At 44.6% G+C, this 27,228-nt stretch overlaps 1 protein-coding gene across 6 annotated transcripts; it reads left to right on the top strand.

The window, feature by feature from the left end:
- The first annotated feature begins 6,584 nt into the window (after nucleotides 1–6,584).
- Nucleotides 6,585–27,016, top strand: GEMIN8 (gem nuclear organelle associated protein 8). Of its 6 annotated transcripts, none has more exons than XM_036840932.1 (5): nucleotides 6,585–6,704; nucleotides 11,838–11,894; nucleotides 15,231–15,275; nucleotides 15,906–16,347; nucleotides 26,709–27,016. In XM_036840932.1, the coding sequence occupies exons 3-5, from the start codon at nucleotides 15,264–15,266 to the stop codon at nucleotides 26,966–26,968; spliced, it is 714 nt and encodes a 237-aa protein (XP_036696827.1). In that variant the 5' UTR covers nucleotides 6,585–6,704; nucleotides 11,838–11,894; nucleotides 15,231–15,263; the 3' UTR covers nucleotides 26,969–27,016. The 6 variants fall into 6 exon arrangements, with proteins under 6 accessions (XP_036696827.1, XP_036696824.1, XP_036696823.1 ...); XM_036840929.1 differs by having other exon boundaries at nucleotides 15,065–15,275; XM_036840928.1 differs by lacking the exon at nucleotides 11,838–11,894 and having other exon boundaries at nucleotides 6,589–6,704; nucleotides 15,065–15,275.
- The last annotated feature ends 212 nt before the right edge of the window (nucleotides 27,017–27,228 follow it).

Here is a 27,228-nt window from a genome sequence, read left to right as displayed (position 1 = left end):
GGCACACACAGAGATAGAGATACAGAAAGAAAGAGACTGCTAACTCTCTGACATGTCAGGGGTTAGTACCATTCCATCTTTCTTGCCATTTTTTCACAGGCACATACGCTCTCGATTTCAACATAGTTATTAACATGACACATAATTCATTCTGCTTTTAAATATAAAAGCATTAGGGCTTCCCTGGTGGCGCAGTGTTTGGGAGTCCGCCTGCCAATGCAGGGGACACGGGTTCGAGCCCTGGTCCGGGAAGATCCCGCATGCTGCGGAGCAACTAAGCCCGTGCGCCACAACTACTGAGCCTGCGAGCCACAACTACTGAAGCCCGCGCACCTAGAGCCCGTGCTCCACAACAAGAGAAGCCACCGCAATGAGAAGCCCGCGCACCGCAACGAAGAGTAGCCCCCGCTCACTGCAACTAGAGAAAGCCCGCGCTCAGCAACGAAGACCCAACACAGCCAAGAATAAATAAATAAATAAATTTATAAAAATTAAAAAAAAAATAAAAGCATTATTATCATTCACTAGACCATGCGCTTATATAATATTCATAATGTTCTTTTTTTTTTTAATTTTTTTTTGTCCGCACCACGCGGCATGCAGGATCTTACTTCCCGGACCAGGGATCGAACCCAATGCTCCTTGCAGTGGAAGCGTGGGGTCTTAACCACTGGACCACCAGGGAAGTCCCCATAATGTGCATTTTGATGCCTGCCTGATATCCCGTGTTCCTAAATCGCTTCCAATTTCACTAATTATCCATGAACAGTACTGCAATAAGCATCTCTACATATATAGCTATAATGGCCTTTTATTGTTTTGAATTCCCCTCAAAATGCAATTAGAAATAGATCTAAAGTAAAGTAAGAAACATATGTGAAGAGTGACCTGCTTTACAAGGCTGCGGTAAAAAGAAGGTTGGGACACTCATCAAAGCCCTCTTCCCAGATGAGCAGAAACCTAACCTCTCACCTGGAGCCTGTTTCCTTCCACTGCCCTGAATTGTCCAAGAACCTAGAGGCTGATTTCAGTCAACCTCTTCACAGAGAGAACTAGAGACTCTGGCCGCCACCTGGTGGACACTTCATGACAGCGGCTGTTGCTTCAGATGCACTGTCCTGTGGCACAGATGATCCCATGCATCTAAGGCGCACGCATCTATGGCTCTCACACGTTGAGCACACATCGCCCAGCTGGGAAGAGGGTCTGGTGGGCACCACTGTTCCTCTAGTAACAGATGAAGATAGACTTGGAGAAGTCGTGACGTAAGGTCACACAACCAGTAAGGGACAAAGCCACATCTTCTGTCCCCTAGAACAATTCTTTGTCCATTTCATGAGCTCTTGTGTACAATATCCATGCCAAGCAAAATCTGAAAATGTTGGGAGGGCACTATGAACCTGATTTTCTCTAAGTCTCTAAGAGGGATAGTGCACAGTATCTGCAGGTGGATGTGCTTTACTGCTGTGTCATGACCTGTAAGATATCTTGTGAGAACAGAAAACATGCCATATGTGAAATGATGCTCTCAAAAACCCTTACACGTTGTTGGGCGCCAATGATTTTAGCCGGGTGAAGTTAACAGTATTATTTAGAGATTAACTTTTACCTAAGCCTGAGCTTGTTGAAGATAAAATAACTTTTAAAAACAATGTGAAAGAAGAGAGTTGGAAGCTCAGTCAACAAAAAATGTATTATGGAACTTCTGATGTACAGTTACACTCATTTACGTGTGATGACATATGTCACTGTAGCGTGTGGCCGTGAGAATAACACACTTCCTTTTACTTTAAAAGTGTTTCTCCGTCAATAACTGTGTACAGTGTGCCCTCTGCTGGATGAAGATGGGTACTATTTTGTAGGTTTATCCATAGACATAATACAGTGCTTTATAATCGTAGCTATTTAAGCAAACATTTTTATTACTTGAATTCTGGATTACCTTTCAGAAATTAGTTGGTTGTATCCCACACCAATCCCCTGGTCCTCTTTAAAAATTACTGATAAAGAATCTCATCTACCAAAGATTCAAAACACCATTAAAGGTAAGCTCAGGAAAAATTAAAGGAAGTTTCCCACATCTCAGAAAATACATAAGAAGCCCTTCCTTATAGTATTTAACTTTGCAGATATCCAAATAACCACAATTATTGTCCCATTTCATTTCTTTTTTTAAATTTTATTGATGTATAGTTGATTTACAATGTTGTGTTAATTGCTGCTCTACAGCAGTTATCCATATATATACATTCTTTTGCATATTCTTTTCCATTATGGTTTATCACAGGATACTGAATATAGTTCCCTGTGCTATGCAGTAGGACCTTGTTGTTTATCCATCCTATATATAATAGTTTGCATCTGCTAGTCCCAAACTCTCCCACTCCATCTCTCCCCCACCCTGTCCCATTTTATTTCATTCTTGCATTTAACCAGTATTCATTCCCAGGTAGTATGGTAGGCTGTGGTGACACAGAACCAAATGAGGCCCGGCCCTAATTCTTAGGAGTTGTACCATTGAATGGAAGATGGTTTTATGTGTTCTTATACACAGGAAAGAGAGTAGCATGCACATGCTTAGATGGATTAGTCTAAAACCAAAATGGGAGGACATACACTCAATATAAAGAGTGGTTATTTTTATACCATACGATATCACTTATATGTGGAATCTAAAATATGACACAAATGAACTTATCTATGAAACAGACTCACAGACCTAGAGAACAGACTTGTGGTTGCCAAGGCGGGGGGAGGGAAGAACTGAGAGTTTGGGGTTAGCAGATGCAAACTATTATATATAGGATGGATAAGCAACAAGGCCCTACTCTATAGCACAGGGAACTATATTCAATATCCTGTGACAAACCATAATGGAAGAGAATATTTAAAAAAGAATGTGTATATGTGTATAACTGAGTCACTTTGCTGTACAGCAGAGATTGGCACACCATTGTAAATCAACTACACTTCAATTTAAAAAAATAAAATAAAAATAAAAAGATCTAAGAATAAATTAAAAAAAAAAGAGTGGTTACTTTTAAGTAGTGGGAGTATCTCTTGTTTTCCTTCATGCTTAAGCACATGTGTTTTTCTAGCCTTGTATTTTTGTTCTTGTGTTTGTTTTCTTCTTGTGTTTTGTGCATTGAGCCCAGGTTACTTCTGCAGTTTGGGGAGGGAAAATGTGGTAATTGCAAAGAAAGAGGCACGATCAATAGTATGAAACACTGCAGAGCGGCCAAATGAGAGTGGAGAGTAAACAGGAAAAAGTCCGCAGGGAGCCTGGGTCAGACAGTTGTCCTGTAACGGACGCGCCAGAAGAGAAATGGAAGTGAGTTGAGTGGAAAGAAGGCAAGAGAATCAAAGTCTCCCACTTATTATAGAAGTAGGACCAAAAAGAGAAGCAGAAAGAACAGGACGGAGCGAGAGATGAAAAATCAACCAAGACTATTGTAAAGATCAAGGAGCCTGAGTGAGGTTGCTGCTGACCAGGAAGGGAAGAGAGGGATGCTGGTACAAGAGAGAGGTGTCCTCGACAGAACATGGCTTCATAGATGGTGGAATTTAGATACTCTCTTTCAAGGAATGGTTCTCAACTGGGGGCGAATTTGTCCTCCCACCCCAAGGGAGATTTGGCAATGTTTAATTGTCACAAATGGTGCTACTGGCATCCAGTGGATAGAGGTCAAGGATGCTGCTAAAAATCCTACAGTACAAAGGACCTCCGAAGGTCAGTCATGCCAAGGGTGAGAAACCCTGCTTTGAAGAGTCCCTCCTCTTAAAGGACCCTTTAAAACTTTGCTAAAATCCAGTTAAGGGTTATTTATAATTTGAGGTTTAGGCCTGAGACTAATGAAAGAAAATACCAGACAAGAGGGTGAGGAACGGTAGGATTTCTACATTTCCACCAGATGGCGCTAAAACACAAGACAAAAATCCAACCTCCAGCCTCCGTTTCAGAATCCAGTTTCTCTCCATGGTCAGCTCTCTGGAGTAACAACGTCCGTCCTTTCCAAAAGGATTGTTACTTTTTAAGTGCTTAGTTTTCCTCACCATCACTATTTTCATGCAAGTGAATTACAGTGAATGATGATGAAAACTCTGCCTGGAAGATGAAAAAAACAGGGCCACCTCCTCAATCAGCTATGGAATTTCCACCCCCTGTAGCAACCAGGGTGTGGGAGAATCAGCTAGCTTCTCGCCTTCTTCTTGAACTCACTTTTAGCTGGGTACCTGGCCAGCAGACAGTGCCAAGATTCCTTTACCCTTAGGATGGCTGAGTCATGAAGTTCTGGCCATCAGCGGGATTTGAGCAGAAGTGTTGTAGGAAACTTAGTAGTTAAAGCAGTGGTTCTCAACTGCTGTGGTGCAGAACATGGCGCGAACGTGATGTCAACCGCGGGGAGGTGGGGGTGTCATTTTGTCCCCAGGGGGCATTTGGCAATGTCTGGGGACATTTTTGGCCGTCAAAACTGGGGGATGATGCTACTGGCATCTGGTGGGTAGGAGCCAGGGATGCGGCTGAATATCCTACAACACACAAGAGAGCTCCCAGAACACAGAATTATCCGGCCTCAAATGTGAATGACGCCAAGGTGGAGAAACCATACCTTAGACAGAAGTGGCATGCCCTGGCTTCACCTTTCTCCCTTCCCACCGGCTAGAAGGCGCAGTGGAGCACCATCTTGGACCATGTGTGCCAAGGCATCAAACCAGGGAGTCTGGACCTCCAAGGTAGGTGGAATTTGAGTCCCTGGCCTGGTGGGTCTCCCTTTCGACTCTGAACACCTTACACCCAGAGAGAGAATATACACACACACTCATAGTACTATTGTATATAAATCATAGTACTCCAGTAACTACTCGACCTGAAACACATCCACTCCAGGCCTGCTTTGTTCTGCTTTTACCAGGGGCCCCCTAAGCTCTTTCTCCCTGGTATCTTACCCCACTTCTCTCTTCCCTTCCTCCCCTGATGTGGTTTCTTCCCTCTGGCAAAGACTCCACCAGGACCCAATTGATTTATCAGCCGCAATCCATCCCTGACTGCTCCTAGAAGACACCACACCCCTGCTATCCCCCCACCCTTCTAGCCACAAATATCTTAGTTCCTCCCACATCCACTTTCTGGAGGCCGAATCTTGTCTAAAATAACCACCCTCAATATAAACACACTTTCTGGCCCTTACCCTGCTATATTTTCTGCAAAGAGCTTACCGTGGTGTACAATGATGTTATTTACTGTCTTCACTCTACTCAGTGGTGCTCATTTTAGGCGGTCAAAAACTGTCTTGTTTACCACCATATATCCAGTAAATGGAATACCGCTGTCCAATAGACATATATAATTATATATTGCATGCCCCATATAGAAAGCTGAATGTTCTGGTAGCCACGTTAATAAAGTAAAAAGATAAAGATGAAATTAATTTTAATCTTATATTTTACTTAACCTAAACAGTCCTTCCCTAACATGTTGTTACTATTTTAAAATGAGGTATCTCACATTCATTTTTTCAAACGAATTCTGCAATAGCCACTGTGTAATTTACCCTTCCAGCCCACCTCAGTTCAGACTACATCTCAAGCTCTCAACAGCCACGTGTGGCAAGTGGCTGCAATGGACAATGCAAATTTGGAATAATACTTGACACACAGTAGGCATCCAGTACTAATTTGTTAATATTCTTCTACAGTATTTGATTCTTCTGGAGTATAGGAATAACATGGTAATAATGTTCACACCATTGATAAAGTCTAATTGAGTTAGCCATTTACTCTTATTAGGCATTTAAGTTGTTTCCACTTTCCACTTTTTGAAATAATTCTTCGATGAGCATCCAGTTTACGTCTGTTTTTCCTTGGAATAAATTCTCGGAAGTGAACATTCTAGTACAGAAATATGCCCCCTTTTAGGGCTCTTGGCGCAATTTGCCAAATTACCCCAGAAAGGATTATGCCACTTAGGCTTTGAGTGATTTATGCTTGGTTATTATTGATCCTCTGCGATGCTAACAGAACAGGTATTGCTGATAATGATTGTGATGATTAAAAAAATGTTAATAGGCACCAATTGTTGTCAGCTATCACGCACCAGGCCCTGTGCACCAGGTATTTCTCACCTCTTCGGGGCGAGAACCCGAGGCTTAGGGAGGTTAATAAACTAAGCGCTAGAATCGCACTCAAACTCAGATCTGGGTGACTATTTTCAAAGCCTGGGCCACGACCACCCTCCGTTTTAGTTTTTAAAAAAAGCAAAGGCTAACTAAACACAAGGGAACGGAAGTGAGAACGTTCAGAGCGAAGAGTTAAATGCCAAGGAACTGTAGCGGAGGCGGAAGCCGTGCAGAAACGACCGTCGTCTTCCCGACCACCGCCCGACCCCGAGGCACAGGACTGCCCCCACCGGAGGGCCGCGACTCGGTCTCTACACCCTGCACCGGCCGTCCCCACGCTCCGCCCCGAGAGGCGGAGCCCCCATTGCGCGCCACTCCCCCTGCGTGGTGCGGAACGCGGCGAGGACGTGACGTCAACCGCGGGGGGGGCTGGACTTCCTGCACGTCATGGCCACGTGACCCGCACCGGACGCTCACGCCTAGTCGCCCCGGCAACAGCCTCTCCCACGCACCGCGTCTCCTGTTTCCCACCGGAAATAGGTCCCTGCTCGCCCACCGCCCAGGATTCGCAAGCTACGCGCCCTCGAGGTGACTCCGGGGGCGGCTAGGTTTCATTTGGGGAGTGAAGGAGGCCCCTGGAGGCCCCTGAGCCTGGCGGCCCCTGAGCCTGACTTTCTCTGAGGCCGGGAGAGCAGACGGCTTGGCTGTCACGTTATCGTCGTAATTATCAGCATCCCGCGAATTGTGAGCGGGAACTGGTTCCAGAGCCCCTCGGCTCTGCCGTGCGCCAGAATCACTGGATGGCTTTTAAATGCCCGGGCCTCCATGCCAGGCCAGTTAAATTCGAATTTCCAGAAGTGGGGCCCCGGCATCGGTATTTTTATGAAAGCTCCCCATTGTGATTCTGATGTGCCAGGTAACACCATGTCAAGGTAGGTCTGGAAGGTGAATTCGGGCTTTGCCCATCCAGCCCAGAATCAGAACAGATCACCCAGGTCAGCCTCATCCTTAGAGGGAAGGCTAGGATATTGGCCCGTCTATTCAAAAATTGGGTTTTTTTTTTCCTCTCTTTTTCCTCGCACGTTGACCTCTGTGGGAGGTCAGAGGTTTTGATGGTAGTTACCTGGAGAACATTTGGCACCTGCGGTCTTCTCTGCGCCTTACCTGTGAAGGTGGAGAATGTCTTTTCCCTCTGTTCTTCCTCAGTAGTTAAGTGAAGTTGCACCAGTGGCCAACGAAGTACCTTTTAGCTCTGAAATCCTGAGAGTCCCTTAGTACAGACCAGATGGTTCTGAATAAGTTTATTTTTTTCAGGAATGATTTTTAAAGTTGTTTCACAGGCTAGATTCTGTATTCAGCTGTTTTGCACCTTAAGTCAGAATAACATTACTTGAAAGTTTAGACTGAAGATTAATAACACAAATAACATTTCTGGAGTTACTTACTCTCAGAGTTCCCATGAATTATGGGGTGGGGGTAACCTTTACACGTACAGTTTTTACAAATATAGTTTATAGGAGTAACAGCTCCTTTGGGATGGCAATGTGAACAGAAACCGTATATTTTCCAAGACTGTTACCTAGTAACTTTGGATCGGCATAACTGAAGGCAAGTTCACAGTAAGGTGTACAGATCTCCTCTGAGTATTCGTTGCTGTGCTGGGAAAGTATATAAACTAAAGCTCCAGAGAGAATTTTCATTCTAAAAGTGTTTTACAGAGGGTGAAGGATTATTTTGGTTTTTAGGGTGCAACATGTAAGGATAGGGTGAAATGAGCAGGATAGGGAGGAAAACTGAACAAGTAAGCATAGAGCAGAGGTTGGAGAATTCACAAAATAGGTGCGGAACTCTTGAAACTTCCTTCCGCATTCGCGGATACGTAGGGCCGACTCTACCACGCCATTTTATATAATGGACTTGAGCATCCGCGGACTTTGGTCTCTTGCGGGGGGAGGTCCTGCAGCCAATTCCCCACGAACACCGAGGGACGTCTGTACTTCTCTACAATAGGAAATCCAGCTATAGAACAGTGTAAAAAAGTGAACAGGTGAAAAAAGAGCATAACTTGTTGATCAAAGGTCAGATGATTTGAAAATATCTTTGAAAACATATTAATGTATTTAGATATCTACTTTCCGAAAAGATTTGGAGCTTTATAGCCAGAGTTATTTGAGTTACTAGCTACTCAATGATTTTAGGGAGGGTAGAGGTTGGAGGAGAGTGTAACAGGAAATGGCGATCCCAACAGCATCCAAGGGCAGGAAGTATTAGCTATGATTTTTGTATGCTGGAAGGAAAAAAGGAAATTTAAAAGGAACAGATGGCAGAATCCAGGCCTACAAGTAATTGATTAAATGCCCAAATGAGAGGGGCATAGTGAGTGCCGTTTAAATTCAGAAAAGAGAGATTAACGTGGAATTACCCTGTATGTGTTTATGGAAGGAAAACTTGAAATAAGGCTCCTGACATCCGATGGTGACTTTAACCACTTTAAACCAGTCGTGGTTTATGCTCTTAACTTGTATTACCTACCTGGCCAACCCTTATTCCTTCATGGTCACACTAGGTTTTGCTATTTGAAGAATATACTTGCAGTGAAGGGAGCTTATCTGTTTCCTCTTTTGCGTTGTATTCTGTCCTTGTCGGTTACCCCAATTTTCAGCTTTCACATTGCCTGTTGTGTGCAAGAGTCGGGGGTAACGTTGTTTTGGGGCTGTCCTCATATTTCACCTCTGATTCTTATGTTAGTCACGTGGGGATTTGGTGAACTTGCAAATAAATCCATTCCCAAATCCATCACCCTTGCTGACAAATTAAACAGTGCCATCCTGTGGGTAGAATATGGTTTGTATGAAAAAGAAGAACTGTTAACTACATCCTTTCAGCCTTCCTCCTTCCCCATGCTGTGCCTTCATTGTGACATTGCTTCTTATCGCAACAGCCAGAAGAGTAAATTGGGGCTTGGGGTCGAGAGAATGAAAGGGAAATGAAACTCAGGTTTGAGGCTCCCTCACCCATCAGTTTTAACTGTTACAGGCGGACAGAGGCAGGCCTTCTAAACACAGTAGCTTGTGCGCTTGTAGGAGGCCTGTGTCTGGAGGAAAGGTGGAGCTTGGACTGCTGAGGGTGGGAAAAGGCCGTTCAGACTTGAGCCATCTCTGGTGTCCAAATCACTAAGCCGGGACCACGCCAAGCCACAGGAGGGAGCCTCTGAGGGCAGCAAGCCAGATGAACTTGCCAGCCTCAGATCGAAGCTGGGGGCGCCGGCAAGAAGCAGTGCTCTCCAAAAAACCGCATTTTCTCATTCGTCTTAGTTGAGGAAGTTCCTACCAGTGTGTGCGTTTATTGGGAGACACCTTCTCTGATAGGGTTATTACCGCATATACCGAGATTCCGTAGAACTGCATATGACTCAATGTATGTAATTCAGATTTCTCACCATACCGTCATTTATTTTGAGCCATCTCCAGCAGACCCCGTTCCTTCTACCTTGAAACTGTGTGTACTGAAGGCCTAATTAGAGCCCTCCAATTCTCCGGTTGGCTCAGAGAACCAAATTAGGGAGAGCCTTATGGGAAGGCTGTGTATCTTATTTAATGACCAACGTTGAATGTGTTTCTATGCAAAAATCAAAGCCGATGAGTTTTCATGTATTTAATTTTCAGAATTCTAGTGGAAAAGGAGGATAGAGAGGAAAATCCAGTTACAGAGGATACATTATCATTTCGAAGGGAATTTGTGTTTTATTTATCTGGTTGCTATGATGCATCCTAGATCCTATATTTATAAGAATCTAAATAGGCAGTAAAAAGAATTTGTGCAAGGAATTCCTTGGTGGTCGAATGGTTAGGACTCCGTGCTTCCACTGTCCGGGGCACAGGTTCAATCCCTGGTCGGGGAACTAAGATCCCACAAGCTGTGCAGCTCGGCCAAAAAAAAAAAAAAAAATTTGTACAATGTCACTACCTTTCAACAAAGCCACATTCCTTATTGGTGGAAATGTTTAATGACTCAATGGAAATAGTCACATTTTATTCATTGAAAACCACAAAGCTCACGTCTGTTGTTGTTCATGTATATTTATGCATTTAAAAATGTGTCTCCCAGGATAAGCAGAGTCATTGAAGAATGAGTGCAGTTTTTAAGAAAGGCTATATGGAAAAATATATCATTCGAGACTCAGAGGCACTGCCTTTTGCCTGTGGGCCTCAGCAGTGTTTCGTGAATGACCTCAACGCTGTTTTTTTCCTCAACGCTGTTTTTTTCCTTCCTCTTCTGGTGACTGAGGACAGACAATGAATTCGGTCTCTGTACTCGCCCAGGCTCAGCTGGGCAGTGACTATCGTGCCATTGTCCTCCCTGGAGAGGGCTGCCCAGTTGGTAGTGCCGTGAATCCTGGCCTTCCCTGACATTGACCCTCTCTTTTCTTTCATCTCCACCATCCCATTAGGAGAAAGGTTGCTGTGCAGTACACGAAGCCAGGTGCCAGAAAAGAGTCGGAGACACTCTGGGGAGGTGGGGAATGAAAGATAAAATTAAAAACCATTGAAAGGGCAGCTCAATCTGCTGCTACCTTAAGCTTTCTTTTCTTTGAGCTGGTGGTGGTGTGTGACAGTACTGCTGTAGTGTCTAGAATTATTTTAATGTTGGCTTTTCAGAAGCCCAGGCATTTTTATTAGGTCCTTAATTAAGCTCCTTTGTGGAACCCAGCTTTGAAAAGCTAACAGGGCCCATTCTTAAGAGTAGGGTCTCACCTTCCCTTGGGTGCTAACTGATGTGGTCAGCCGGGAAGGATATGGGTTCCTTCTTCCAGGGAATAAACACTCGGAACTCTCTCCTGCTTCCCGTCCTTGTTGGGTTCCTGCCTAGCCCGGGGCAGCTAGTAGAATCTCCATCAGAAATCACGGCACTACATAGGCTTTCTAAGCCCTGTTGATTGGTCCTGTTTTGCAGGAGTCAGGGTGGGGTGTTTTTTGTTTTGTTTTTTGTTTTTCTTAATTAAGTCTTTAAATGTCTATGGAGCTCTTTAAGAAATGGTCCGATTTGCTTATTTAGTCACAGAGAGGATTCTTTTGTCCCCAGTATTAGGAACTGGTCACCAAATTGCTGTTGGTCATAATCACAGTTTTCTTGCTTCCACTAGTCTTATTCTGAGCCTAATAACTTATAAGACGGGTGAGAATCTCAGAGTTCCTCCACTGATTTCCAAGTGCAAAGCGAGGAACAATTAGTATGCTCAACATACTGAGGGCAGGGTCTATGGGGCCTCGTAATGGATTTAACATAAAGCAGGGGTGGGCAGGCGATGGCCCACGGCTAAGAATGATGTTTACATTTTTAAAGGGTTGTTTTTTAATTTAAAAAAAAAGAGGACGGCTATGTAACAGTATATGTGACACACAAGCCCAGAATATTTACTATTTGGCCCTTTAGAGAAAAAAATTTGCTGGTATAAAACACCAACAGTAATACTGGGAATAGCGAGCTAATAATAAAGTTCTATGCAAACTGCTCTTTCTTTAGATGTGTTTTTCTATACTTTTTCTTATTTGATTTGAGAGAGACTGATTAATTTGTCATTCATTCTCAGGAATATTTTGTTCAACTTGAAGAAAATTTTATTTTATTTATTTATTATTTTTATTGAAGTATAGTTGGTTTACAATGTTGTATTAGTTTCAAGTATACAGCAAAATGATTCAGTTATATATTCTTTTTCAGATTCATTTCCCATATAGGTTATTACAGAGTATTGCGTAGAGTTCTCTGTGCTATACGGTAGGTCCTTGTTGGTTACCTATTTTATATATAGTCGTGTGTATATGTTAATCCCGACCTCCTAGTGTATCCCTCCCCCACCTTTCCCCTTTGGTAACCTTAAGTTCGTTTTCTGTCTGTGGATCTCTTTCTGTTTTGTATATAAGTTCATTTATATCATTTTTTTTTTTTTTAGATTCCACATATAAGCGATACTCTTTTTAATTGAGTATCTATAGGATTTTAGGAATCTTAAAGATACTTAAAATGTAAAAGGATATGATACATAGGTTTTGGGATTTGGGGAGGGAAAATAATAAATCCAAGGGTGAAATGAGCAGCCTGAGGACTCTAAACGTGCTAGAAGATGGCAGCAGGTTTGATTGTAAGTGTCCCAGTGGCCAAAGCAATGAGGAAAGCATAATCAGAAGAAAATCGATGACAAAGGGGCCTGTGTTCCATGATTAATGTAAATTCATCTTTCCTTAATGGCCTGGGTCTTAAAAGAGGTCAGCATCTCGGCAGATGAGTTGATATGCTTTATAGGTAGTCAGCAGCCTGCGCTGAATCTGAACGGCTTCTGGTCCAAATGCTGGGACTGGCTTTCTTCGGTCATCCCAGCTCCTAGTCCTGGCTGCTTTCTTGCAAAAGTGCCCAGAGTGGCTGTCGTGATTTCTGAGGCAGTGGAACGTGGCAGCCCTTCTATCAAATTATTTGTTGAATCAAAGGCATAAGTAAATAACCACTCCTCAAATTAGCATTCCCATCCCTTTTTAATCACAGCCATTGGCATTTGAACAGCCTGGGGAACTCGTTGAATTACACTTGAACCTCTTAAACAGTTGTTTACTCTACCACGCATGCCTAACTTCTAGCTCTGCAGAGGGGAGCCTCTCATAAGCCATCTTGTGCATTTTCAGAATACTGGTACTACTGCTTCTAAAGCCAGGCTGGATTTTCCCAATTATAAATAAAAACAGGATTGTCTGAGGTCTGCAGTAGTGTTCAATCACAATAATATTTATTACATATCTGAAGCTGTCAGATCTCCCAGTTCGAGGTAATTAATATTTACATTGATCTGGTTCTAAGTACGTATTTTATAAGGCATAGAAGTCTGGATTCAAAACTCTTAATTTCCCCAAGATGCGCAGATGTCTCATAGGCTTTTTAAATTTAATTCCTATGCTAATTGTTAATCTCTAAAACAAATTTGATTAAGATACACATGGAGTTCACTTTAATGTCATTTTGTGCTTCAGGCGCTCAGAAAGCTGTTCAGATTTCAGTGGTAGACATATAAAACCTGGCTGGAGTGAATTAGCCACTTAAAGGCTGCACCTTACACTTTAGCACTCAAGTGTATACTGATCTCTACTGTAATTTCTTTTGTGTTGGTTTTATTTCTGTAGGTGGTTAGCCCCTTAGTAGTATTGACTGTTTTTATATGCATTTCTTCGGTAGCCTGTAAAGCACATAGCAGTTAGCCAGATTTTCAGATAATTGTTTATGTTTTAAGCCTTTAAATTATAGTTGTAAAGTGATGTGAACAATAATTTACACTTGTATTTTCACTGTACTTGTTAGCTTTTCCCCAGTTTACATTCACTGCATGTGTGTGTGTTTGTGAATTTAGAACAGGGAACAGGAAGTGTGGGCTGTGTTTAAGAAAAATTTACGGAAGACCATGTCAGCCCTCTTGGAAATACCCTCTTTGAAAGCTTATTATATTTAAAAAGAATGTGAATCTTTCTCTTTAGGCTAAATCTTAAAAGATGGGGTCAATTTAACATCTCAGTGTTCCACATTAACCATAGCAAAACATCTGGTGGAGATTACAAAATAAGTCAAGTTTATTTCTTAAGGCTTGGAGATTTTAAAATTCTACCCTATGATTAAGTAAAGTAGGAAAAATAGGACTCCTTCGGTATCTGATTTCCAGAGTTTCAAAACCCAAGTACCTGTTTGCTCAGCATCACATTGTGTTAGGGGTTTTGTCTCATAGCTGCTTAAATTCTCATGCATTTTAGGCTATTGCTTTTGTTTAACTTTTTTTTAAAGTACATTCTGGTGTCGGCTGGCACTTGAGCATCTCTGAACCCTTGAACAGAAGGGAAAAAATTGAAGTGTGTTTTAAATAGGTTGTAAAAGGTGCAGATGCAGATTAAACTTTACCTTGAGGTATTTCCTGCCATATCAGTAAATCACAAGAGGTAGATAGCACGGAAGGGAGTAAATCCTGGCAGAGCAAGGCTGTTGGGCAAAGGTATCCTACGCGGTCACTTGGTGGAGTCCCCAGGTGACCAGTTCCTCCTCCCGCAGAGACGCAGCGTGGGTAGGCAGGGAGACTGTAGTGTCACACGCTGGCTGAAAGATGCTTTTTGCAGTCAAAACCAAAGCAAGGTGCATTTGGGGGGCTTAAAGCCCAGGGTACAACCCAGCCGAGAGAGTTGTTTTATTTAGAGAGGCTTCTCCAAGTCCCAGGCCTGCAGCAAGACCCAACAAAGATTTCCAGTGAGTTGGCAAGATGTATTCTATTCTACTCAGGCCTCTGGGAGATCCAGGGTTAATTTATTTATTTTTTTTAATGAACTTTTTTTTTATATATAAATTTATTTATTCATTTATTTAATTTTTGGCTGCATTGGGTCTTCGCCGCTGCACGCGGGCTTCCTCTAGTTGCGGCGAGTGGGGCCGACTCTTCGTTGTGGTGCGCGGGCTTCTCATTGCGGTGGCTTCTCTTGTTGCGGAGCACGGGCTCTAGGCACGCGGGCTTCAGTAGTTGTGGCACATGGGCTTCAGTAGTTGTGGCTCACGGGCTCTAGAGCGCAGGCTCAGTAGTTGTGGCACATGGGCTTAGTTGCTTCGCGGCATGTGGGATCTTCCCAGACCAGAGCTCGAACCCGTGTCTCCTGCATTGGCAGACGGATTCTTAACCACTGCGCCACCAGGGAAGCCCTCCAGGGTTAATTTAAATAGGCATTGGCATGAACTATGGGTTAGTAAATAAAGTAATAGTTGTACATTTTTAGTTCATGTTCCGTGTATTATTTTTTTACATACATATGACTAGCTATTTATGTGGTTACCCTCGTGAACTTTACTTTCAATAGGGAAACAAGTACTATACTTGAAAAATGCAGTGTCCTTTGAGCCACTGCGTCACACCTAAGGGGATCCCTCCTTTTCAGACCACTAGCCCAGGTGTCGGTCCTGTCGTGGTGTGTTGCGTGACGATCAGGCACCGTCCTGGGGAGAGAGCAGCCTCTGAGGAGCCGCTCTGCGAACCACAAAATAGCTACGAATATCACAGCCCTGGACTGACCAGACGTCTGCACTGTGCTTGTTCTTCCCCAGTTTCGGCGCTCGTTTGGACCTTCACAATCAGAGATGGCAGCAGAGGTAAGATTTTTTTTTTTAACTGATGAGAAAAAAGGTAAGTTTTAGTCCTTAAGGTCTTGGTGTCTCATTGCATGATGGAGAAGACCAAAGAAATACCTCAGAAAACTAAAGGTAGAGCACCATCGGGTGTGTTGCTCGTCATCTTTTGTCCCAGGCACTGAGGAGTGGGCCGCCAGCACGTGTTTAGGGGGCAGAGAGGGAGGGACCAGAGAACGTCATGCTCACCAGTTCATGTGGTTCTTGGCAGGCGTTTCTAACTTGGAATTAGTCATTTAATCACAGTGGGTAGAAAGGGCCAAGATGATAGACATCGGGTCCTCCTGCCCCCTGCGTCTCATCTAGAAATGATCATTATTAGCCTCTGTCCCCACTTTATAATGGGCCGTAACCTCAAACTAATTGTTCTGTGTGTGCCTCATGCGCATGTACTTCAGAGCAAGTGTGCACACGCCTGGCGCCCATCGTGGGCGTGGATCCGTCTTATATTCTCCTTGGCCCCGTAGCACCCTCGTGGAGAGGAGATATTTAGTAGATACCCAGTAAACACACGGTTAGTTGATTGAACGTTTGAAGGTTTCTCTTGAGGCTGAACCGCGTGGTGTCTAGCCTACATTTCTTTGTGTTTTGTAGCCGGCAACAGCGCAAGCTCTGGAGTCTTGGTCCTCTCACCCGGTCTACGCAAGATACTGGCAACATTACCATCAAGCGATGGCGTGGATGCGCAGCCATCAGAATGCCTACAGGAAGGCCGTGAAATCTTTCAGCACCTCCCCGTGGTACTTTTCTGCCATGGGCCCTCCCCAGAGCGCTTATGCCAACAAGGGCAGAAGCCCTCAGTCCTGCTACAAGCGCCCCCCAGCCTCCCGGGACTCCCACCGCCGTCATTCACGCGCTGGCGGGCGTGGACCACATCCACGCGGCAGAGAACAGCCAGCTTGGTCCGCAGAGGAGGAGAAGGAGAAAGAGAGCGAGTCCGACGATGGCGGCATAGAATGCGACGTGAGCAACATGGAGATCACGGAGGAGCTACGCCAGTACTTCGCCCAGACCGAGAGGCACCAGGAGGAGCGCCGTAAGTGCAGCCCGCCCCGCTCCGCGGCCTTGCCCCGCCCCGCCTCTGGCCTTGTCTCCTGCCCACGTTTATTTTTATTTATTTATTTATTTTGGCTGCCCTGGCTCTTACTTGTTGCACGCAGGATCTTCATTTCAGCACTCGCTGGCATGCGGGCTTCTTAGTTGCCGCATGCATGCCGGATCTAGTTCCCCAACCAGGAATTGAACCCAGGCCCCCTGCTTCGGGAGCATGGAGTCTTACCCACTGGACCACCAGGGAAGTCCCGTCCGGCCCTCATTTATAACCTTCTAAGTCCTCCCTTGGGTACAGATAATATTTCAGACCCAATCCTAAGCCTGGAAAAGCTCTGGTCATGTGGTACCTCACTTACATTAGTTTCCAGGGTTGTTTTAATATAGGACTTTTGTTTTTTTAGTTCTAGAACAAAACTTATCCTAATAGTACCTCTGCCATTTACTGAATTTCAGACAATACACCAGATGGGGTGTGTGCATGCATGTGTGTGTGTGTGCATTCCCTAGTCTACACAGCAGTCCCTCAAGGTTTTAAGCCCATTTCACATATAAGGAAAGTGAGCCTTCAGGAGCTTCATGGACTTGTTCTGTGGTATCAACTAGTAATTTGCCGTTAGGATTCAAAGCAAGGTCTGTGTGACTCCAGTTCCCGTGCTCGTTCCTCTAGCGCAGACTCAGGGCTTAGGACCACTAGGTTCCTAAAATGCTGTTGCCACCTCACTGGTACACAGCTCAGAGACTGCCCTGGTGTTGCAGAGCTACCAAGTCTTAAATCTCAAGCTCCCTTCAGAGTAGACACCAGTGTGAACCTAAAAAGAATAACAAAATGCCTGGTATTTACCCTCTCTGGTTTGATCCTGTGCCGTGGCTGTCTGTTCCTGGGGTTAGAGAGAATTATGATAATGGTCTTAAATCTTCAGTCGGAAAGCAGGAATTTTATTTTTTTAATTTCTTACTAACTTGCCACAAAAAACTAAAACTGCTTTTTGTGCTTTCCTTACTGTTAAGATTCACCAGCCCATTTACATTTTAAGTGTCTGTAACAGACATACAAATGCTTTTCTCCCTATTACAACATGCTGTCTCAATATTGTTTTTATTGAGTTCTAATTATATATTTTGCCTAGAATTTTCTAGTAAACGGAGACATAGAAGCCTGGGGATGGGTGCATTTCATTTACATCTTGATTGATCTGTGTTTTCCTAATGATGGGCGAGCATTTATTGATTCCCCCACTGGGTGCCAGGAACTGAGCGGTGGGCTGTGTATAAAGTCTCAGGCCCTTTAGTGTCTGCCTGTGATTCTTCACTACTCATTCAGTTTTACTTCCCTTCTTTTGATTAAACCTTTGACTTCTTTGATGTATATTAGAAAGTATATGCAAACAAGTATTTTTAAAACAGTACTTTCTATTACACATAGAATGCATGTCTTTCCTTGATCTTCGGAAATAAATTTTACCTTTTTTCAAAATACATTTGAAATAACTGTTAGTCTAATTTAAAAGTATGTAACAGATGAGGGAGAGTTGGCATTGGAGCATGTCCACGTGTGGTTGGAATGCTGTTTGTTACAGCTTTTGAAAAAGAAAATATGATGGAGACAGGTCTTGTTTCTGTTGTCCGTACCCAAAGGCAGAAGAACATGTTTTTCCTGCCAGAGAGAGTGCCACATTTATGATAGAAGTTGTAATTAAGGATGGGAGCAAACCCCAGCCACCTAAAAGGCCGTTTTGAATGACCTGCTAATTTAAAATAAACCTGACAGAGTTATTCAATGAAAAATAGAGATGAGTGACGTGAAAATAGAATAATGAAATGCGTCCTTCACTTGTCAGCAGTTCAGTTACAGACGTCTGGTTAAGAACCATCCCTGTTTCTCCGTCTTGCCTTTGTCAGGTAGAATTCTAGGTAGGTTAAGAAAAAGTCATGAAAATTGCCTGCTAAGTTTTGCCAGGCACTTAATATTATTTTGAATGAATGAATGAAGTCTTTCAGTATTAATTATAAGCCTTAAATCAGAACTTTTCAAACCTTATCCCATGAAGTGCTAAACTTGCTATGGTTCTTTGGGCCATTTTACAAGGTGAAGTAGGCATTGAATATTTTATAAACTTGAGGAACTGCATGTTTCGTTTGATATCATCCCTAAATCTGCTTAGTTTACGTCAGGGCTCCGAGTCCTATTATTATCGTCACTGTTACGGGTTGAATTGTGTCCCCTAAAAAAAGATTTGTTGGAGTCCTAACCCCCACCCAGACCTCAGGATGTGACTTATTTGGAGAGAGGGTCTTCACAGAGGTAACAAGTTAAAATGAGATTAGGGTGGGCCCTGATCCAGTATGACTGGTGTCCTTATAAAAAGAGAAAAATTTGGAAATAGAGACAGACGCGCACCCAGGGAGAACGGCACGAGAGGACTGGAGTTCTGCTGCCACAAGCCAAGAACTTCCAGAAGCTGGGAGAAAGGCCTGGAACAGACCTTCCCTAGCGCCTCTGGACGGGCACGGCCCTGCCGATAGCTTGATCTCAGACTTCCGGCCTCCCCAGCTGTGAGACAAGACGTTTCTGTTGTTCTAAGGCACCCAGTGTGCTGCACTTTGTTACAGCAGCCCTAGGAAACTAATACAGTCACCCTGTCAGAATTTTCTTTGTTTCCAAATGCAGTCTGTGAGTGGGACATAAGTGAACCACACAGGTCTTGTCACTGCTGTGAAGAAAATCTGGTACATGTTTGTTTTACCGTGATCTAGATAGCAAACCAACAAAAGAGGGAATTTTATGGAAACCCTTACAACCTCCATCCCTACTCACCAATACTTACATTATTGTTAGTAGAATTATACAGGGGTAGCTGTGGCAGGACCGCTGGAATCACAGGCTTCCAGCCCCGCTGCAGCACTTACTAGCTGGAGGTTCTTATCCTGTGCACCGCTACCCTGTGCCTCAGTCTCCTCATCTGTGAAATGGGGATTCTAATGAATGGGGTGGTAACTATGAAGATTAACTGAGATAAGAAAAGTTATACAGCAGTGCTCTGTACGGAAGTTAGTGCCCAAGAAGTGTTAGTCGTTATGGTTTGTTGCTAATAATTCATCCTTTAACATGGATTATTAACCATAAACCGGTTTTACTCTGATACTGTCTTGATTAGTGCTTGATTGTTATTTTTTTTAATTGAAGTATAGTTGATTTACAATGTCATGTCAATTACTGCTGCATAGCAAAATGACTCAGTTGTACATTTATATATTCTTTTTCATATTCTTTTCCATTATGGTTTATCACAGGATATTGATTATAGTTCCCTATGCTATACAGTAGGACCTTGTTGTTTATCCATCCTATATATAAAAGCTTACATCTGCTAATCCCAAACTCCCACTCCATCCCTCTCCCACCTCCCCTCCCTCTTGGCAACCACAAGTCTGTTCTCTATGTGAGTCTGTTTCTGTTTCATAGATAAGTTCATTTGTGTCATATTTTAGATTCCACATATAAGGGATATCATATGGTATTTGTCTTTCTCTGTCTGACTTACTTCACTTAGTATGATCATCTCTGGTTGCTGATTAGTGAGTGCTTGATTGAGATTCTGCATATTTTTAATAAAGTGTTCTCTGACTTCGAAAAAAAAGAAGTCATACATTTCTGCCCTAGGCAGCACTTTTCAAACTCTTAAATTGATTTAGAATATTTAAAACATAAAAGAATGAAAAGCTTTGATATCTGTCGAATTGAGCCACTAATACAATTTTGTCAAAGTAGTCATTACCACAACTTTTAGTTCTGTTTCGAGGACATTCTTGCTTGATATAAGTTAATATAGTAACCTACACGGGCTGGGGAAATGAACCTGCTTCCACCTTCCTCAAAACAACACTAAACGCATTGAGCTTCCGCTACTTTGTGCTTTAAAAATGTGTAATTGTAGCATAATTCAAAATTGCTTGTGCTGGGATCTCTGATGCTCATGTGTCCTGCAGTCCGCCCTGAAAGCTTTATCAGGTCCCCGGGAGACATGAGAGTTGTCTGGCGAGGGTGAGAACAGGCTTTGGTGTCGGAATCTAATCTTCCTGCGAAAGATGCAGTCTCTGTGAGAAGCAGCTGCCAGGGCCTGACGCTGCCCCACCAAAAATAATGGGCAGCACTTCACCAGCGCTAGGTTTTTCACCAGCACTTTCAGTGGCATATAGGATGAATTCGTGTTCCTTGGAGCAGTCATGAATGATGGCATTCAGACATAAGTAATTGGAATGCCCATGGTGCTTTCCAATCCATTACCTTCGCTAGAAATGCTCACAGAGGTTTAGTTACATACACAGTTGGGAAATGTTTGAATAAAGAGATGAGGGACCTGAGTCATGTGAACACTCGGTTGAAGTTGTTTTGCTCTTTGAGCCACTAGAAGCTACTTATTCGCTTAGGACAAATTCAGCCCTGAACATGAATCATTTAGAGAACACAGATTGTATAAAATATTACTAGCAAGGGAAAATGCAGCTGAACTTGAAAGATTTAGCTTTTCAGGACTATTCACCTCCACAGGAATGTATACGTTATATAATTCATCCTCATCTGAGTCTTATTTAATATTTTCTTGGGATAAAATCCTTTAGACTGGACAGCGTGTTCTTGTTTGTGATTACTGTTCCTCCAGACAGTCTCTAATTTCACATATTTCAGCAATAAAAACCAAAAAAATATTAAGTAGGGTAAACAAAGAACTCTTTTTTGTGCAGCGGTAACAGGCATGCTTTTGATTATATGATATGTCATCGTTTCCTAGCGAGATATTGCTGTTATTTAAAACTTCACTGGTAACATTACTTATGGGAAAGTAGACAGTTGTGAAGTTTTAAAAGGTCAGCTGTGTTGTCCGTTATTTCTTAGGAAAAATGTTTATTGTTAGGTTAAGGAAGGTATCATTTTTTAGTCATAAATAACCATCAGTTGAGACTGCGAGGTCCTCGTCCTAATACTTAGAGGGAAAATGAGTGAAAGTTCTCATTCTCCGTAGAGAAGCAGGCCCCCCGAAACAAACACTTGCCACTGTTGTCTCGGCACGAGCCAGTCAGATAGTTGTCACCTGTGTTTTGGGAGTAGATGTCGGGCCCAAACAGGGACATTTTCTCAAAGAGCATAAACCCATGTGGGAAGAGAAGACAAAATCAAGTTTAAAATGATACCTACAAGAGCCATTTATGGTGTGGGCCATGGGTAGTCTTGCAAATGAGGGGAAGAGCCAGTGGGCTCAGTGGTCAGAGGAGCTCCACGGGATGGTTGTGGAGAAACGGAGTGCACACTAGGCTTTGAGGGATGGGGGCAGTGCGGAATGAGGGGGAAGGAAAGAAAGGGCTAAGTGCACTCCCCACCCAGCACTCAAAGTGCCGTTCTTACCAAGGGCCCAGGTGTACTTTGTGGACATTTAATGGGCGACATCTGCTCCTTTACGTTGTGTCCACCCGAGCAGGAAGGTTTAGACTCTCGTCTTCCTAGTGAACCTTCCGTCAGTCTGCTGGAACCCATCCCGCTCTCCCTCATTCCACCCTCCACAGAAAACCTAGAAGATAAAACGAAACCTACGGCCCAGTGTTTAGGGAGCTATCTTAGTTTCGTCAATGAGATTCAAGTGTGGAATCGTGCTGATTGAGCACAATTCCACCATGTGTGTGTTTCATCTAGTCCAGATGTTCGGGGCATCAAACCAGTCCGTGAGAAGATACGTGTGAATGGCCATAGAAAAATGGAAGGGAGGGATGGAAACGCACGGACTAGGGGATTACATCTGTCGTGGAGTGAGGGACGTGGGGTGAGGATGGAAGGCCCGTCAGTAATGGCTCCAGCCCTGCTGGCAAGCACCTGTGTTCCGGGTGTGTTGCTGACAAGCCAGAAACGAGGCATTCATGACATAAATCAAGTCTGTGCTTTCGCTCGGTCGTGCTGAGGTCATTAACTCTGGCAACACAGCAGAGAATATAATCAGACGTGCTAATCCTAGAAAAATGGGGGGAAATCACATTCTTTAACACTCATTTGTCTTAGTGCTTTGTCCTCCAAAATGTTCTGCCTTTGAGCTCATTATCTTGGAATACTGAATGAATGTTTTCCTGCTATGTCAGGGTCTCTGAAGTCCAAGTCACTTCCCATGATTGTTTTTTCCTCTATAGACTTTAAGCCTACATTGGTAACACCATGTAAATGTATAGATTGAGGCAAAAAATATCAAGGTTATATACCCTGAACACAGATGGAGTCCAGTAGAGTTTCTCCTTAATAGTATAATACTGTTTTTCCTGTTTTAACTCTGTATGCATGTTAACTCCTGAATTAGTTTCCTAGTACTATTGTAACAAATTACCACAAACCGTGTGGCTTAAAACTACAGAAATTTATTCTCTTACAATTCTGCAGGCCAGAAGACCAAAATCAAGCTGTCGGCAGGGCCACGCTTCCTTCCAAGGGCTCTAGGGCCTGCCTCTTCCAGCTTCTGGCAGCTCCTGGCTTTCATTGGCTTGTGGCAGCAAAGCTGCCATCTCTGCCGCCATCTTTATATGGTTTCCCCCTGTGTCTGTATGTGTCCTTTTCTGTCTCACATAAGGACACTCTCACTGGATTTAGGACCCACCCTAATCTAGAATCATCTCATCTCAATCCTTAATTACATCCCCAAAGACCCTATTTCCAAATAAGATCACATTCTGAGGTTCTGGGTTGATGGAGATTTGTGGGGAGGCTATTCACCCCACTACAACCCTGTTTTAAAGCTGAAATTGAAAAAGATACTCTGATTTGTATGAACACAAATTGCCTTGGCCAAATATCCTACAAGAAAAAAGTGCTTGGTAACACTGAGTCCCACAGCTGTTTTCGGGAAAAATGACCGACCTCTGCATGACAAGGCCCCTGTTCAGTTATGTCTGAAGCGTGTTGTTCGACTTCTCTGCTTCAGTCAGATGACTTTCCATCTGGCTGGCTGAGCCCTCACCTTGTTTTGACAGGAAGAAAAGCTGCCAGTGATTGAGAATCCTTTCTTCCATTGGGAGGGAGGAGGCAATAAATAGAACCTAGAATAAGTGGATGCCCTCAAATGAGTATTGCATCCTAAGGCTTGCTTGGTCCCCTAGGTCGGTATACACTGAAGCACTTTCACGTGCTACCTGTAGCCTCCAGCGCCCAGCTAGTCTGAGGGTATTTAGTTTTAAGCTGACTGGTTTTCAAATTTATAGTCTAATGTTAGAACTTTTTTTTTTTGTGAGTAAGTAGAGGGAAAGCAACTCAAATGTAAGGGAACAAAATCAGACCCCCAACTCAGCGGTGCCCCTTCCTTCCCCCTCCCCCAACCTCTCCCCCATGGAGACTCAAGGACCTGAGGGAGGGGGCCCTACCCAGCGCCTTTTGAGAGTTCAGCATCTCTTTCTCTATCCCTGGGTTGTCATTTTTCTCCAGTAGCATCTGGAAGGAACAGCTGTTTACAAAAAATAATGTCTGGCCTTTGTCTGAGCTTTTTCTTGACAACCTCTGAGCACCTGCTTTGGGTCGGGCATTGCGGCCTCCCCCAGGGCTGGGGAGACAGGGTGAGTAAAGGCCACAGTGCCCTCCCCCGTAGTGGACTTCCGCAGGTGGGCCGCTGGTGCCAGGGGACCCGCTTCCCGGCCCTCCGATCTACGTTTGTGGGCAGCTACCCGCCGTGCAGGAAACCAGGAAACCTCCACACTTCTTGTGAGACTGGGAGGGGACCAGGGTTGGGCCTTAAATTTTCATGAGGAAACCTGGATGGGAAGGAGATAAAAATAGAGAACCGAGAGCAGAGGGCCGTGTCTTTTATTCTTTTATGCTTACACCGTATAAAGTCTATTAAGAACTAAAACCCTGTGATGGTTGCTGTGATGAGCACATGCTGAGTGCAGACTCGGGAAATAGCACAGGCTTCACTGACAGCCGGCCAGCTGGGGTTGCTTAGGCGTCACGTAGCGTTTCGTCCACAGCTGTCAATAAGAGGAAAGGGCTCTTGGCATATAAATTGTTAGACCGATTTAACGTCTGCAAGATAGTTTTTGTCAGAAGGGCAGCAGAAAGAAGCATCGTTATAACCATGTTAAGTTATAAGGAAAAGAAAAATAAAGATGCAAAAGTAAAAAGGTTACATTCACATATCCTAACGGCAGAGAGCAACACTTACTAAGATAGCAAAGATTCCAGTGTTTATTAAAACTTTTAAACTGAGAGACTGATTTCGACAGGAAGTTGAACATCTGTTGTGTCACTAAATCTGTCAGTGAGAACGATGATAGTCTTGGGACAAATTCGAGAGTGAAAGGCCCGTGGTCTGGGAGGCTCTGTCATCTACATGCAGAGGCTCTGAGGGATCACGTGGGATCGTCTCCTCGGGGCCGAGGATTGGTAACGTGTCACAGGTGGCAGAGGGGCTCTTCTGTCCCTGGCTCGGGTGGAGATGCCAAGCCTTTGGAAGAGTAGTCCCAGGGGAGGAGGTGGTAGAATTCAGACACCCATGAGAATTGAACATCTTAAATCCGGAAGTTTCAGATTTGCCAGAAAGACCAAAAATGAGAAACAAATGCTTGTTGACCTCCCATTCATTTGCATATCAGGCCAATATTTTGGTTTAGTTCTGCCTTTCACAGTAGGTCAATTCTGTCTTTTTCGTGGATAAGGTAACAGTTACATTGCATTTCTTTTGCTTGACAGTCATTTGGCTTATTCCCATAGTACTTCCTTGTATAAAAACAAACTGCAGAAGTGACGGTGGGGGTCAGTCCCAACCTCCTGATTTTACAAATGAGAAACTCCAAATCTAGTGAGGCAAAGTGCCTTTTCTAAAATTGTAAGCAGTAAAGCTTGATGTAGAGCTGGAACCTTTTATCTTCATGTCCGGCATTCTTTTCTCTGTTTGCGGGGGAGCCGCATCACCAAGTGTAGGGAGAAGATGGTGGCACTGACTCCAGGGGGAAAAAAATTTTTAAAATTAAAAATAAACTGCAGATGTGCTAAGAGACAAATGGTCATATGCATTTTTAATAATGCTTCCAAGTGTGTAAAACTCCTTCCCTCCAGCTCCAAGGTGCGATTTATAAAGAACGGGATTTGTGAGTGTCTGGGCCTACCCACATAAATAGCATAGCCATGTAAATAGCTTGCCGTTCACTTGATTTGCTCGCTGTTGTGTTCCCTTCCATACTCAGCTTTCATTCGGCTACTTTTTTTTTTTTAACGAAGGAAAGAATTATATCATTGTTTTATTCCCCTACAACCATCTTCACTCCTTAGCATTTCTCTTGCTAGCGGTGGCTACAGATGTGTGCATTCTGCTACCAGTTTCTCTGTTCTTGACAGTCACAAAAATCTGTCAGTTGGCTAAATTTGACCTTATGTTTTGTTGACATTTTTATGTTGTTTCTATTTACATAAGAATACAAGTTACGATACTAGGACTTGTTACAGTAAAATTCGAGAGGGGAGAATAACCTGAGTAAATCTGTCTTGCTTTACAAGAATCCATTTCAATTCGTAGGATTAGAGCATATAACCGTCCCACCTGAAGTTTAGCCTAAGCTGACCTGGGAGGTGAAGGGGCAGGTCCCATCCCTCGGTGAGGAAGGGGGCCGGCTGCTGCGGGCAACACAGCAGCAAGACGAGGTGGCCAAGGCCTCCCTGCCATCCGCAGAATTATCCTTTCTTGGCCCTTTTACCTTCGACAAGGGTTGAATCGGTTAACCTTGTGTGGTGTGATTTGCGTTTGGGACGCACGCAGGGGTCCTGATCGTGGTGGAGTTCTCTAGCTGCTAGCCTTGCCCTTTTCCAGATGACCTCAAACCCATACCTCTTCCAAAGAGGTCACTTTTTTCCCCACCATCTCATTTGTGGTGGCAGGTACTACTTCTTGCAACACTGGACTTTCCGGGAAGCGTTTCCTTTCCCTGCCGGCCCGGTGCAGTGTTTGAAGCCACGTGAGCGCCACCAGCCATGCCCCGCTGGGCAGCTTGTGGGCAGCGGTGTAGACGAAGAGGGAGACCCACGTGGTTGCATTTCTCTCCTCTGTTTTCAGGGCCCGTTGCAGAGGTTGGATAACTTGGACTGACACGTTTCCTGGTGGCTTGTTGCCACTTCTATTTGCGTGTAGCCCTCTGATAAGTGAGTGAGCGATGCGCCTCCTAACTAAGGAGATAACGATAATCCGGCGCAGGTCACGCCTTAGAGTCCGAGAACCTCCCAGCCGGCTGGGCGGGCGCGGGGCACTTAGAGGGGAGGGCGGAGGGGGCCGGGGGCCAGGCGAGATCACCCGGCTCACGGCGTCTCCGGCGCGCGTGTCGCTTGCTTCCCAGGGCGACAGCAGCAGCTGGACGCGGCGCGCCTGGAAGACTACGTGAACGCGGATCACGACCTGTACCGCGACAGGCGCCGCCGCTCCGCGCTGCCCCCGGCTGAGCGGCCCGGCGAGCGGCGCCGAGCCGAGATGCGGCACCTGTACGGGTCCAGCGCCGCCAAGATCCAGGCCATGGAGGCGGCCGTGCAGCTCAGCTTCGACAAGCACTGCGACCGCAAGCAGCCGAAGTACTGGCCAGTCATCCCGCTCAAGTTCTGAGCCGCGCCCCTTCCTCTCGCGCTCCCCCTCTCCCCCGTCCCCCTGTCCCCCTGTCCCCCTCTCCCCCTGTCCCCCTGTCCCCCGTCCCCCTGTCCCCCTGTCCCCCGTCCCCCTCTCCCCCTGTCCCCCTGTCCCCCTCTCCCCCTCTCCCCCTGTCCCCCTCTCCCCCTCTCCCCCTGTCCCCCTGTCCCCCTGTCCCCCTGTCCCCCTGTCCCCCTCTCCCCCTCTCCCCCTGTCCCCCTCTCCCCCTCTCCCCCTCT

Source organism: Balaenoptera musculus, chromosome X (assembly GCF_009873245.2).
Source record: "Balaenoptera musculus isolate JJ_BM4_2016_0621 chromosome X, mBalMus1.pri.v3, whole genome shotgun sequence".
Classification (NCBI taxonomy): Eukaryota; Metazoa; Chordata; class Mammalia; order Artiodactyla; family Balaenopteridae; genus Balaenoptera; species Balaenoptera musculus.
Note: the sequence above shows the minus strand (reverse complement) of the source record. Positions and strands in the feature narration are given on the sequence as shown.

Excerpts from the sequence above, each read along its gene's own strand:
- GEMIN8 (XM_036840932.1), top strand. Across the intron at positions 16,348-26,708 it reads GAGGCACCAGGAGGAGCGCC|GGCGACAGCAGCAGCTGGAC; the intron begins GTAAGTGCAGCC and ends CTTGCTTCCCAG.